This window comes from Gossypium hirsutum, chromosome D11 (assembly GCF_007990345.1).
Source record: "Gossypium hirsutum isolate 1008001.06 chromosome D11, Gossypium_hirsutum_v2.1, whole genome shotgun sequence".
In the NCBI taxonomy this organism is placed as follows: domain Eukaryota; kingdom Viridiplantae; phylum Streptophyta; class Magnoliopsida; order Malvales; family Malvaceae; genus Gossypium; species Gossypium hirsutum.
Window position 1 is genome coordinate 67,507,640 of NC_053447.1, and position 15,523 is coordinate 67,523,162.

A 15,523-nucleotide genomic window follows, 5' to 3' on the forward strand; every position below is an offset into this window, starting at 1 on the left:
GAATTAAGCTAGAAAAGTAAGTAAGCTTAGTTAGAATTAAATTGGGAATAAGTAGGAATTGAATAAAATTTAATTATTATTATTATTTTTATAATTTAATGCTGTAATTAATAGTGAAAATAATTATTATTTTTGTAGCTAACAAAGAACTTGAGGCATTGACATCGAAAGGAAAGGAGAAAGCTATCGAGGACTAAAACGGGAGATTTACGGTTTGTATTACTATAATTCAAATTATTTATTATTTAATGCTATATTTAAATTTATATGTATGGTAAGTGAAATATAAGGTAAGTATTATTATTAAGTTGAAAGAAATTCAATTGAATGATGAATATATGTGTGGAATTGAAATTAATATTGACTTGAAAATGGAAAAGTGAATTTTGAATTAAATTGTGATTAAAAGTGAAAAAGTGAAATTGAATTGAAATGTCAATTTGGAGACCCTATTAACTAGTCGGGCTGAGTCGGATATAGTTGGCATGCCATAGGATTGAAAGAGTTCAGGGATACTTCGACCTCGAGTCGATGAGACACTAGGTGTCACTATATTTCTTCGGATAGATTCAATGAGGTACTGGGTACCAACTTTCTTCGGCTTTACCGATGAGACACTGGGTGTCAACTATTGCTTCGAACTATTCGATAAGGTAGTGGGTGCCATACTAGAGTGTTTGGTTGGATCCGTGTATCCGTCAAAGTCCGAGTTTTGTTAATAGGGTAAATAATGAAATGATAAACTGAATGAGTTGAACAATCGAGCTATTGAAATGAAACAAATAGTTGAATTGTAAATTGAAATGTGATATGAGATTGAGAAATGAATCTAAGGTTCATGATGTGTCCAAGTTTCAAATTGTGGATATATGATATTAATTGATGAATTGTTATTGTAGAAATATGAAATTTGAGTTTAAATTTGTATGTATGATTTTATGCATTACATGTTTATTAATATTATAATTTGAATTATGGTAATACCATTGAGTATGAAATACTCAGTGTACGGTTGTTTCCGTGCGTAGGTCATTAGAGTTCAAGGTCCAGTTTAGCATCCAGAAAGATCCCGACTCCATCAAGAAAATTTTGGTGATGTATTTCTTCCTTTTGTTTAAGTGGCATGTACTAGGTGATTGTACACGAGTCGTATATATATGTAAATATATATGCTAAATGATCTTGGTTGTAAATAAATGGTTATAATCTTTTGGATGATAAATAAAGTTTAAAGTTATAAATTAGTAAACTTAGTATTAAATCTTGAAATGAAATGAAAGATATGAATTAGTTTTTTTTTTACATGTTAACTTTAACCTTTTATAATTAAAGTAGTAAATCAATTTATTAAGCATGATTTAGTAGCGTTTTAAAGTATAAAATCATTGATTGAAATATTGGTATTGGTTTGATTTTGGTTTTAAGTTTGCAGGGGGTTTTATGTAAAAATAAGCAGAAATACTGTCGAAATTTAAAAAAAATAAAAAAATGAATGAAGCCAATTAGCATAAATTTATATGAATTTATGATTTTTTTATGTATGTTCGTTATTTATCTAAGAATTATTTATAAATTGTTCGAGATGTCCAGTAATGCCTCGTAACCCTGTTTCGGTGACGGTTTAGGGTTAAGAGGTGTTACATCGTTACTTTTGAATACCAAAATATATAACTTTTGTCAAATATATGTAACAAATTGAACAAAAAAAAAACAAGAGTACCACATTAGAAAAAAGTGTCAAACTCAAGTACCAAATTATGCATTAAATTATTTTATTACAAGATATTGTTTAATTATAAATTTCAATATTTAAATTAAAAACAAGAGTTTTGTTTGGTGGGATGTTTTCTTACTGCTAGTGTGGTCCACTTTCCAACGATGAAGAATACATTGGCAAATTTGTGGCATCCTTTAAGGTGTGTGCAGATCTTGAATATGGGAGAGAATAGATATTTGTTTAGATTTTTCAATAAGGTGGACATTGATAGGGTGATTAATGGAGCACCATGGGCTTTCAACAATCATTGGTTAGTGTTCCATCATTTGGCTATTAATGAAGATCCCATGCAAGTACCATTGATTTTTCATGGTTTTGGGTTCAAGTACGTGATATTCCCCTAGGATTTTTCTTTGAAGCAGTGGCAAGATAGTTTGGTAATTTTATTTGAGAATTTTTCGGATTATGATTTGAAGCAGATTTCGAGAGGTGTTAGTCAATATTTGCAAATAAGAGTTAAATTAAATGTGAGATCCCCATTGAAAAGGAGGAAGAAAATTTAGGTTTCATTATCAAGTTTCATATACGCGAGATTTCAGTATGAAAGAATCACATTATTGTATTTCATATGTGGCCATTTAGGGCATGGAGAAACTTTTTGTCTAGTTAGGTTTGTCACACCCCGAGTTTGGTGGATCCGAATTATGGCATAGAGTTGTAAAGATTATTTATTTGACGTATTATAGTTCGCCATGTTTTGTCTTTTGGCGAGTACGATTGGGTGTAATGTACCTGCCAAATGTTTAACATCGTGGTTTGTCTGAGCATTGTGCTAGTTAAGTTGAACATGATCTGGTTAAGAATCAACTGGATTGACTGGTCAAATATTTATTGAGAAAGGATTTTCATTTATGTTTCTCTTAGAACCTGTAGGCCGTTAAGAAGGATAGTTCTAATTGTGTTAACATCTGTTAAGTTCCCACACTAAATGTATTGACATTTGTTAAAGTTCCCGCAAATGGGTTATATATATGGGTGAGAAGGGTCTATTGAGAATTCTTCTTCTATTTCTTCCTTCAATATTGTTCTCTATTTCTTCAAGTTAAGTGCTATTTCAATCTCTTCAAGTTAGATGTTAAGATGCTGGGATTAGTTAGACGTCACTTTATCTCTTAGTAAGTAATATGGCTTTGCATGTTAAGTTTTGAAGGATTTATGATGTTAAGAGTTTACTGAGCAGTAGGACTAAAACAAGGTCTTGCATGGGGTTTATCTATGATTGAGATGTTAAAAATCTGTGTATAAGGATTTTAATGGTGAAATTGTGTTCTTTGAGTAGCTGTTGCTGCTAGGCCAAGAAAGATGTTCGAGTTTTGAGCTTTGAACTACAGTTGGTGAGTATCAGGTGAGTGTTTATCTTGACTCTTGCATGTTTACTGTTTAGATATAAACAAGCATAAGTGATAATGATATCTTTGAAGATTGTTAAGAATGTGAAAAATAAATGATGATATATGTGGTTATGATGGAATGTATAAAACTCAGTGTGAATAGAATGTTGTTCGTAAGTATATATGTAAGAATCAAATAAGTATGAATAATTTGAGAAGTAGGGTTGGAGTAACGTTCTTTTGTGATGCCTCTGGTATGACAGGTATATTGCTAACTAGACTGATATATCACAATATGAGTGTATGTGTAAGATCATGTGGTGGAAGCCCATGACACTATGATATGAAAACACCCATGGTGTATCCTCTAGTGAAACATAGTCTGGATTGGCAGGTCACGATACATGAAGTGAATAAGTCCGTGTGTTTGAGCCCATGGCAAGATGTGTTTGTATGAATACTCATGGTGATGCCTCCGTTATGATAAAAATTGGACTGGCAGATCACGACATAAGGTATAAAGTTTAAGTATAAGACCATGACTAAGGAACCATGACATCTTCTGTGAAAGTCCGTCGGGACAATAAACACGTGATTCTAAATGTGTCCTATATGGCGTGATCAACTAAGCCTTTGTGGCTTATTTTGTTTGGTCCTTGTGGCGTGTTCGACCAAGTCTTCATGAGAAATGATGACTATCTGTCTTCTTTATGGTAATTCCTGGATGTATTCTGGGTATGTTGTGATAAGATCAAGTTATATCATAAAAAAATAATAACCTACTTGGGAAGACAAGGATAAATTACTCAAGATTTTTCCCAATTACAACCTTGAGGACTAGGTTCTTTCCAATGGGGGGACTATTGTTGTAAACAACAATGACATTGGCTCAATCGATCAACAAGATTCAACGGATGCTGGGACTAAGCAACTGGGACAAATAAATCCAAAGAGAATAACACGTACAATGAGGCCACCTAACAAATATAATGACTTTGTAATGGATCCACATTAGCATTGACTTAATGATTTTGTTGTGCGAGAGGAGTGGGTATAGGTAGCAAGAAAGGGAAGGAAAATGGCATGTGTATTCTGTTGCAAACTATCAATTTCTTCTCATCCACTTCTCTAATTTTCTCATCTCATTCTTATGTTTTTCCTTCAATTTTCCAATGATGGAACATAATTAGCAATAAAAACTTCAATTACTCTTGGTTTTCTTCTTAATCTAGTGTTTATTTATGTTGGAGCTAAGTGCAACAAATAGCAAGGTTCAACAATTGGTATCAAGAGCCTATTTCTTAAGGGATCTGTTATACAAATTCATGGCTTCATCAAGCTTTTCACCAGCTGCACCTCAAGTCTTCAATGGAGAAGGCTACCACATATGGGTGGTTAAAATGAAGACCTACCTACAAGCTTTCGATCTGTGGGAGGTAGTCAACTCAGATGTTGAACCAGAGCCACTTAGAGGCAATCCAACAGTAGCTCAAATCAGGCAGCATGCTGATGAGAGGACCAAGAGGCACAAAGCCATGTCTTGCATCCAGAACTCAGTGTCAGATGTGATTTTCACAAGAATTATGGCCTGTGAATCACCAAAACAAGCCTGGGACAAGTTGCAAGAGGAGTTTCAAGGGACAGAGAGGACAAGGCAGCAACAGTTGCTGAACTTAAGGAGAGATTTCGAGAATTTGAAGATGAAGGAAGAAGAAACTATCAAGCAGTACTCTGACAGGATTATGGCTGTGGTTAACAGCATTAGGCTCCTTGGAGAGCAGCTCAAGGAAGCTAGGATAGTGGAGAAGGTTATTGCAACTCTGCCCGAGAGGTATGAGGCAAAAATCTCATCTCTCGAGGACTCAAGGGACCTGTACACCATCTCCCTGACAGAGTTGATCAATGCTTTATATGCTCAAGAGCAAAGAAGAGCAAGCAGACTGGAGGAGCATCAAGAAGGTGCCTTTCAGGCAAGAACAAACACTGCCTACAAAGGCAAGAAGGCCTGGAGAGACAAGCCAAGGACTGATGTTGCAAGAAAAGAGGGTCAGACTTGCAAGCACTGCAGAAGGGCTGGTCATCCAAAAGAAAAATGCTGGTTCAATCCAGATGCTGTATGTCAGCATTGTAAAAAGAAGGGTCATGTTGAGAGAGTCTGCAAGAGCAAGGCCAAATCAAGGCAGAGTCAGTTTCAACAGATGAAAGCTGAGGCTCGAGTAGCTAAGGAGGACAGTGACCAAGAGGAGCAAGTCTTTGCTGTGTTATGCTCAGCTACTCAAGAAAGGTTCTCATCTGGTTGGCTTCTAGACAGTGGATGCACCAACCACATGACACCTGATGCTGCAATCTTCAAGTCTTTAGACAGAAGCTGCAGAACTAAAGTCAAGATAGGAAATGGACATTTTATTCAAGCTGAAGGCAAGGGTGATGTGCTGATATGCACCCCCACAGGTGCCAAAGTGATTTCAAATGTGCTTTTGGTGCCTGAAATTGACAGAAACCTGCTCAGCATAGCTCAGTTGCTGGAGAAAGGGTATTCTGTTGTGTTCAAAGACAACCAATGCCAAATCAATGATCCAAGTGGATCCAAGCTGATGGCAGTTCCTATGGCTAATAAGAGCTTTGTAGTTGACTGGACCAGGGAGTCAAACATTGCCTACACAGTCACATCAGATGAATCCAAGCTTTGGCATCAAAGACTGGGACATGCCAACTTCAGATCGATGGCTCGAATGGTCAGAGAGGACTTGGCTGAAAACTTCATCAACTCAGTGGATCATGATGATGTGTGTGAAGTGTGTCAGCTAGGAAAGTAGGCCAGACTCCCATTTCCCTCGAATCAAGCCTGGAGAGCCTCTGAAAAACTCTAACTGGTGCACACTGATGTGTGTGGCCCTATGAGGACTGAGTCATTAAGTGGAAACAGGTACTTCATACTGTTCATTGATGATTTTTCAAGATATTGCTGGCTTTACTTCCTAAAATAGAAATCAGAGGCGGCCTCAGTGTTTTGGAAGTTCAAGACTGCTGCTGAGACTGAAACAGGTTGCAAGCTGAAGTCCATAAGGTCTGATAATGGGACTGAGTACACCTCAGCTCAGTTCCAAGCCTTCTGTGATAAGGCAGGCATCAAACATCAACTTACCAACACATATACACCTCAGCAAAATGGTGTAAGTGAAAGGAAGAATAGGAGTCTGATGGATATGGCCAGGTGCTTGATGATTCAGAAGAATCTGCCTAAAGCACTATGGGCAGAGGCAGTTAACACTGCAAACTACATTCAAAATAGGCTTCCAACCAAGGCCTTGGATCAGAAGACTCCATTCGAAGCCTGGTTTGGATTCAAGCCATCACTGGCTCATCTGAAGGTCTTTGGATGCATCTGTTATGCTCATGTACCTGCTGTCAAAAGGGACAAATTGTCTGAAAGGGCTCGACCTGGTATTTTGGTGGGCTACAGCACTGTTGAGAAGGGCTATAGGATCTTGGATCCTTCAACAAAGAAAGTGTCAGTCAGTAGGGATGTGGTATTTGATGAAAAGTCATGTTGGAACTGGGAAAAACATGAACCTGAGGAAGTTTCAGAAGGACTTGCAGCAGATCAAGCTGAGCCAGATCAAAATGTTCCTGAAATGGACATTGATGATGAACCAGTTAGAGGAACAAGACCATTGACTGAGATTTATGAAAGAGCTCATGTAGCCATAGCTGAACCAAGCAATTTTGAAGAGGCTGAAGCTCAGCAAGAGTGGAAGCAGGCAATGGCTGAGGAGATTAGCATGATTGAGAAGAACCAGACCTGGGAATTAGTTGAAAGGCCAGTCAAAAGGAAGATAATTAGGGTGAAATGGGTGTACAAAGCCAAGCAAAATGCTGATGGTACCTTGAACAAACTGAAAGCAAGACTAGTTGTCAAGGGGTTCAGTCAGAGGTATGGCCTGGACTACCTGGAGACCTTTGCACCAGTGGCCAGGCTAGACACCATCAGATTACTGATTGCCTTAGCAGCACAGCTCGAGTGGAAGATCCATCAACTCGATGTGAAATCAGCCTTTCTGAATGGTTTCTTAGATGAAGAGATCTATGTTGAACAACCACAAGGGTTTGAGATAGCTGGCAGAGAGCATATGGTCTACAAACTGAAGAAGGCCCTATATGGCTTAAAACAGGCTCCAAGGGCCTGGTACAGCAGAATCGATGGCTACTTGACTAATTTGGGATTCGATCGAAGCAAGAGTGAGCCAACACTGTATGTCAAGAAGCAAGGGACACAAACACAGCTCATTGTATCCCTATATGTTGATGACCTGCTGGTGACAGGAGGAGATCGAGCAGTGCTGGTCGATTTCAAGACCAAGATGCAAGAAGTATTTGAAATGTCTGATCTAGGGGAAATGTCTTATTTCCTTGGAATGGAGGCGACTCAAGCACAAAATGAGATATTTCTAAGTCAGAGAAACTTTGCCACAAAGATTCTGACCAAGTTCTCCATGCAAAACAGTAAAGCAACTAAAACACCTGTTGCTGTTGGAGAAAAACTATCGAGCCAAGGTGATTTTGAGAAGGTTTGTGAAACAACCTACAGAAGTCTAGTTGGTTGTCTGTTATATTTAACTGCCACTAGACCAGACATAATGTATGCTGTAGGATTGCTCTCAAGGTTCTTGCATTGTTGCAATAAAAAACATTTACAAGCTGCTAAGAGAGTGCTTAGATATGTCAAAGGCACTTTGAGCTATGGTTTAAGGTACAGCAAGGAAGGAAATCTGAAGCTGGTTGGCTACACTGATAGTGACTGGGCTGGCTCGATAGATGACATGAAAAGCACCTCAGGGTATGCTTTCAACCTTGGTTCAGCCATGTTTTGCTGGAGCTCGAAGAAGCAAAGTCTGGTGGCTCAATCTACTGCTGAAGCAGAATATGTGGCAGCTGCAAGTGCTATCAACCAAGCCATTTGGCTAAGGAAAATCTTAGCTGATTTGAAAGTGCATCAAAAGGAAGCTACTGAGATCTTCTGTGACAACCAATCTTCAGTTGCAATTGCTAAAAATCCAGTGTTCCATGGAAGAACAAAGCATTTCAGCATCAAGTTGCATGTTGTTCGAGAAATGGAGCAAGCTCAGGAAGTGAAGCTGATCCATTGTAATTCTGAGGATCAACTTGCAGACATTTTGACTAAAGCCCTTAATGTCACAAGGTTCGAATGTCTAAGAAGGAAGCTAGGTGTTTGCTCCATGCAAACCAAGGAGGAGTATTGAAGCAATGGTTAGCATGTAGCAATCACATGTTTTATTATTATTATTATTATTATTATTATTTGGATGTAATGATGTAACTTAGTTGTATTCCAACTAAGTTTGTTAGTGGTAGTAGGTGGTGATTTATTTTAAGTGGATGTAATGATGAAACTTAGTTGTATTCCAACTAAGTTTGTTAGTGGTAGTAAGTGGTGATTTATTTTAAGTGGATGTAATGATGAAACTTAGTTGTATTCCAACTAAGTTGTCAAGTTGTAAGCTTGTATAAATAGACTTTATGCCATTTTAAAAAAAGATGAATGAATTCAATCAAGATTTCATCCATATACTCTCTATTTTAGCTTTGCTTAAAATTTATTTCATTTTTCTTCTTTGTTTCTGCCGCAAGTCTCGATTCTTGCTCGGCAAGCTTTTTGTTGAACCTTGCTATTTGTTGCACTTAGCTCCAACAATTTAGCTAGTGATTATTACATAGTTTAAAATTCAATACTTTAGCAAAATACAATTTTTTAAAACATTTATATTAATTATTTAAAAATATTTAATTTTTTATGTTATGCACCAATATATTAACTTTTTAAAATATTATTTAAATTAATTTTTTTCTTTCTATTTATCCATTTCAGATTAATTTAAGTTATACAAAGCTGCTTGATAGTTTTCACTTGGCCAAGTTAAAGGTCTCGTTGCTTTTTGACTTGTATTGTTGTGTTCACTTCGTGTTAGGTGGCTGTGTTTGCAATTGGTGTTGATTCATCTGCTACTGAAACAAAAGGAATTGTTTTGATTCACTCTGCTGAGCAGGTAAATTATGATAATTTTTTAATTCTTTTTTTAAATAGGAGATCGTATGAAAGAAGCAACCGATTAGAAGGCAAATTGTTTTGAATGCATTCCTGTTATTTTAAAATCTGTGGTTTTGGGCAATATGGGCATAATGATTTTCTTATCTCATGCTGTCCGTTTTTACATTTTGTAAATTGGTATAGGGTGCTTTTGTTGGTCAAATATTCTAAATGTGGAAGGCTTCTCTTTATGTTTTTTTTCTTATAGCTAGAGAATTACGCAAAAACTGAAGAAGCTAAGGTTGAGGAGTTCATTAAAGCAGTTGCTGATTCTGGTGCCAAAGTTATCGTTAGTGGAGGAGCAGTCGGGGAAATGGCATTGCATTTCTGTGACCGTTACAAGTACATCAAGCTTCCTTCCCATATTTCCGACTCTTTACTTTGCTCTTTCTTGTTTTGATTTGATATTAAGCCCATGATGTTGAATATGTTGTGTTGATAGATTCACCTACTTTTTGGATTCAAAATTATTTCAATTATTTTGCTCTCTTGGTCAACATCTCTGATATGTGATTTTATTTGGGCAGGTTAATGGTCTTGAAAATTAGCTCAAAGTTTGAACTACGACGCTTCTGCCGCACAACAGGCACTTCTGCTCTTGTGAGCATTCTATCTAGATTATGTTATATGAAAAAAGATCATATATTTTGATTGCAATCTAATGGGCCTTTAATTCTTCTGACAGCTGAAACTCAGCCAACCAAAGCCAGATGATTTGGGATTTGTTGATTCAATTTCAGTTGAGGAAATCGGTGGTTCTCGGGTATGTTTGAAGAGGTGGATTTACTTATATTTGGTTCCTTGTCCTTGCCTCACTCTATTTTGCCTTTTCCAATTTAATGTAGGTCACTGTTGTGAGAAGTGAAGATGGGGGTAACAAGGTTGCCACTGTGGTTCTGCGAGGAAGTACTGATAGTATATTGGATGATCTTGAAAGAGCTGTTGATGATGGAGTCAATACATATAAGGTTTTTTTTTTGCTGATCTTTTTCTTTGAATGCCATATAAACCTCACCTGCTGAAATTGTCTTTTCCATCTTTTTTGGATGTAAATTCCGAGGAAAGAATCATTATCCCATTCTTAATGCCCATTCATTTTTGGTCAGGCAATGTGCAGGGATAGTCGTATAGTACCTGGAGCTGCTGCTACAGAAATCGGGTTGGCGAGAAGACTGAAAGAGTTCTCCTTCAAGGAAACAGGGTGATTTGTTTTTTCCGTGTGCTCTTCTTAATGCAAAATGCCATCCTGCATGTGTTGTTTCATATTTAAGCTGCAAGTTTAAGCATTACACTTGTATGAATGACATGAACACATTTGTGGCTTGATGGAATTCTACCCAAGGTAGTCAGTACCACACCGGTACCAGTGCAAAACCGACCATCATGATTCTACCTGCTAAACAACTAGGTATTCAGGCATAGTGCTGGAGAGGTGTCAAATGAGTCAACTTCTGCATCGTTGGCTGTCAAGTTATTTATATCTTGCATTTTGGTCATGTTCATTTTGATAGCTGTGTTGAGAATCTCCTACAGGTTTTTGGGATTTATTGTAGATATTAGATGCGTACTAGAAGAAGCTATTAATATTAACTACGGGATATTTTGCAGATTGGATCAGTATGCCATTGTTAAGTTTGCTGAAAGTTTTGAATTGGCACCGAGAACCCTGGCAGAGAATGCTGGACTCAAACCAATGGATATTATTTCTAACTTGTATGAAAAGCATGCATCTGGGAATGCTAAAGTGGGCATCGACTTGAGGGGAGATGACTCTGAGGATTGTGGTTGCAAGGATGTCTCAACCGTGAATGTTTGGGACCTTTATGTCACTAAGTAAGTCGCTATTTACAATTATTTCTGGCTCAGTTCTGTTCTCTTTTGCATCGAAAATTAACCTCTGATTCTTTTATAATTTACAATTGTTGACTTTTTTTTGTCAGGTTTTTTGCTCTCAAATATGCTGCAGATGCTGCCTGCACTGTGTTGCGTGTAGATCAGGTAATTTACTAGAGGCAGAAAGCTTGAAAATGAAAATCGCACTTAAAATAGTTTGCTGATGGGATTAGATTCTCATGCAAAGTTGTATTTGTTGTTTAGTGTCGAAACTATTTTTTTGAAAACAAAAAATTTTAGGTTGTCGACTTTAAAAAAAAGAAAATTGGGAGTCGCCACCAATTTTTTATTGAGGTGTGATTGGATCACCTAAAACGACTTTGGTCTACGAATTTTAGAAAAACGGGTTCGAAAGTCGGTTACGTATGAGGAAGGATTAGCACCCTCATTACGCCCAAAAATTGGTACCTAGTTAATTAATTAATGTCTTAAGGTCGAAAATTTTAAAAATATAATCTTTAAAAACTTAAAACGTTGCATATTAAGACCCTTTTCAATTCAGAGAAGCAAAAATGCCACACCCAATACGTTAGGGCACAACATTCTAATTTCCCCCAAAATGAATTAGGTCAGAATATTTATACAATAAAACTTTAAAAGAACATCCACTCATCCAAGATTTAAGAAATCACACCCAATACGTTAGGGCACAATCCCTTTAGAATCCCGAACTCGGAATATTTCCTTTACTTTAAAAGAACATCCACTCATCCAAGATTTAAGAAATCACACCCAATACGTTAGGGCACAATTCCTTTAGAATCTCAAACTCGGAATATTTCCGTCATGATTTTTTAAAAAAAAATCTTCATTTCGAGAAATCAATGCGTCACATCCAATACGTTAGGACACAACGTGTTGAATTCCCAATAATGAGTTTTTATTTTTTTGATTGAAGAGAAATGCTCGATTGTCGGATTTAACGAAGAAAATCGGAACCCAATACGTTAGGGCTCAATTCCCTTGAAAATCCTAAATACGAACATTATCTCAATTTAAAAAAATTTCTATCTTTAAATTTGAGTAAAAAAATGATGTAACGTGATTTTATACATATACAAATGCTATAATAATAATAACAATAATAAATACATCATCGACATAAAAATAATATAAGCAAATGAATAAACGAAATAATAAAAAAAGGTAATCCATGACATGCAAAATATTAAATGTAAACACAATTATACAATGGATGGGATAGCAAACAAATAAATAAGGATCAAAAGACGTATAATATACACATGAAAATTATGAAGATTAAAAATATACATATAATTTACAAATAAAATTTTGGGTTATAGAATTTATATATAAATACAATACATAATATACTTATGCAAATAAAGAAAAAATATAATTATACGTACATATATGAAATAATAAAAAATAAGTATATTTTAAAAAAGAAAAAGTAAGTATTTAATCATTAAAAAAAAACGTAAATATATACATATAAATATGAAAATATTCATTAAAAAAATATAGGATAATATTCGTTTTAAAAAAATATATACATGTACATATAAAAGGAATATACATGGACAAAAAAATTAAATAATGAGTACATTATCAAAATTAATCTTTTTTAAAAATAAATATACATATATATACATATATAAATGTGAGAAAAATATAAGTTAAAAATATGTGCATAAAATATACATGTATAGATTTAAAAAAAATAAAAAAAAATGATTACGTTATTAATTAATAAAATAAATGAAAAGAACAAAAAAAGAAAAGAAAAACTAAATTGAATTGCAATAAAAACACTGGGGTAAATCAGCAAATAAATAAAAGTAAAAGGATTAATTTGAACGCGCGAATTACATAGAGGGGCTAGAAGGGAAATTTTCCCTTCTCCTCTAAAACGACGCCGTTCAACTTAGACCCAATTGAAATAAAAATAAATAAAAGGGTAAATTAAGAAAAATAAAAAAAACTTAATTACAAAAATATTAAAAGGCGGAGGGGCTAAATAAAATAAATAAAATTCGCAGTGGTATCACCTTCTCCCCTTTTTAAAATCATAAATAAGTAAAAAAAATAATCGAAAGAAAAAAAAGTAAGCCACCTTTAAAAAATTGCCAATCGTTCTCTTTTTTATTCCTCTTCCTCTTTTCTCTTCTTCTTTTTTTTTTACAATGAAGGGAGAGGCCTCTATTTATAGTTGAGCCTCCCAAAATCCAACGGTACAGATCAATTACATCAACGGCTGAGATTAAAGGGTATCTACAAATTAAATTCTAAGATTACAAAATCATATATTCTAAGATTGCATATCATATCTAAGATTATATATATCATATCTAAGATTGCATATCATATCTAGGATTGCATATCATATCTAAAATTGCATATCCTCAAAAATTATGTTTCCATATGTGAGCCCGGGCTAAAATTGGGTATTACACTTAGGACCGCATATGTATTTCATTTTCCAAACATTTTCATCCACTAAGCTCAGTAATGCCGTTGATTCAATGTTTGTAGATTATCATGGCGAAACCAGCTGGAGGTCCAGCGAGGAGAGATCAACCAGCAGGAATGGATGAGGACTAAATCTTGCATGGTATGATTGATTTCCCATCTCTTGTATCTCACCACCCATATTCGGACTTTGTTTAGGCATCAATTTTATTATTATTATTATTTTTTCTTTTTAGATGCTAAAACGAGCTTGAAAGAATTTTTGCATGTGATTTTAGAATGTTTACAGTGGGGAGTAGTGGTGATCTATGTTTTTAGTGTATTACCCGAACCTATATTAGGGCCTGGGATAAGGAATTAGAAGATCGTCTCATTCATATCTTTCTCGATTTTGCATGGATGTTGGTTATATCATAGCCTATTTTACCCGAACCCATTCATTTTCTCTTAGTACCTATATTTAACACTTATGTTTGATACATATCTTATTGGCAACCATGCAATCTTTGACTTTTCAAAGATATGGGTGTCAGGAGATTGGCACCGAAAATCTGAGCATTTAAGGCACTGAAATTGGGTTGAAATTTGGCATGGAATAATTGCAATTTTGGTCCCTAGTTGTATAGGGACTTTTCAAGTTAATCCTTGAACTTCAACTATAAATAGGCCTAACTATGTCTCATTTTACACATCCCACATATGCCATTCTCTACTTAAGGCATTGTTCTCTCTCCTTATTTGTAAATTTTCACTTGTATTTTGGAGTGAAATATATTTGGTAGTGCCCGAGGACGTAGGCAAAATTTGCTGAACCTCGTTAAAATTCTAGTGTTCTTTATTGTTTATTTTGCATATTTTGCGAATGTGATTGTAGTGATTTATTGTGCTATTAAATTATGATAGAGGGATATTCTAGCTAGGAACGACCTGGTACTTAAGTGATCCTCGTGATCCACCTCTCTTTCCTGGGAATTGAACTTAGAGTGATTTTTTAGTACAATAATTTTACTCTTTTACACGCTTCCGCGCAACATATCTAGATATGTATATAAAGGGATTACATCAGTTTTGACTGAATAAGTTTGTTTGAACAGACTTTATAAAAGGGATTACATCAGTTTCGGTCAGATAAATTGATTCGAATAGACTTTTATGCATTCTTAGTGAGGGAGGATTTAGTGATAACTTCAATTATTATGTATTAAATGGACAAATCTAATTCAGAATAAAACTTGAGATTTAGTTATTTCGTGCAATAAATTTGTCTTTAAGAACATTTATTTCAGAATTTTGATTGTAAGGTTATAACATTCTCGCTGTAAAATAGAGGTGAACATTTGATAATTTCATTCTAATCATAATTGTGCACCAATTATAAAGTCAGAGGAAAACTGTGCACCAGCACTACAGCAGAACAAGTTTTTAGCGGCGTTTTTTTGGGCCTTTAGCGGCACTTTTTAACGCCACTAAATCTATTTTCGGCGCTTGAAGAAGCGTCGCAAAAATGCCACTAATGACAACGTCGCAAACTTTTGCGGCGCTTACAGAAAAAAACGCCGCTAAAGATCATGTTCTTTAGCGGCCCTAAGGAAATAAATGCCACTAAAGATCATGTTCTTTAGCGGCGCTTAGAAATAAACGCCACTAATGATCATGTTCTTTAGCGGCGTTTAGAAAAAAACGCCACTAAAGATCATGTTCTTTAGCGACGCTTAGAAATAAACGCCACTAAAGATCATGTTCTTTAGCGGCGCTAAGGAAAAAAACACCACTAAAGATCATGTTCTTTAGCGGCGCTTGTTAAAAAATACCGCTAAAAGTAGTGTTCTTTAGCGGCGCTTATTTCACAAACGGCACTGTTTGATATGACTTTTAGCGGCGCTTTTTTGAAAAACGCCACTAATTTTGGGATTTTTTTTAAATAAAATTTTCTGTTTTTTTCAGCCCTCCTGCAACAAAAAATCAAAAGCAACCAGATCAAAA

The 15,523-nt window shown here is 35.4% G+C and overlaps 1 protein-coding gene across 1 annotated transcript in view; it reads left to right on the forward strand.

The window, feature by feature from the left end:
• The first annotated feature begins 1,878 nt into the window (after positions 1 to 1,878).
• The window catches only part of LOC121223268 (T-complex protein 1 subunit theta-like), a 39,694-nt gene continuing 26,049 nt past the window's right edge, over positions 1,879 to 15,523 (forward strand). Inside the window, exons 1-9 of the mRNA XM_041104413.1 lie at positions 1,879 to 2,070; positions 9,096 to 9,173; positions 9,423 to 9,556; positions 9,742 to 9,814; positions 9,900 to 9,977; positions 10,060 to 10,182; positions 10,321 to 10,415; positions 10,823 to 11,047; positions 11,155 to 11,212. Coding sequence (XP_040960347.1) covers positions 1,879 to 2,070; positions 9,096 to 9,173; positions 9,423 to 9,556; positions 9,742 to 9,814; positions 9,900 to 9,977; positions 10,060 to 10,182; positions 10,321 to 10,415; positions 10,823 to 11,047; positions 11,155 to 11,212 — 1,056 coding nt within the window. The remainder of the gene's footprint in view (positions 2,071 to 9,095; positions 9,174 to 9,422; positions 9,557 to 9,741; positions 9,815 to 9,899; positions 9,978 to 10,059; positions 10,183 to 10,320; positions 10,416 to 10,822; positions 11,048 to 11,154; positions 11,213 to 15,523) is intronic.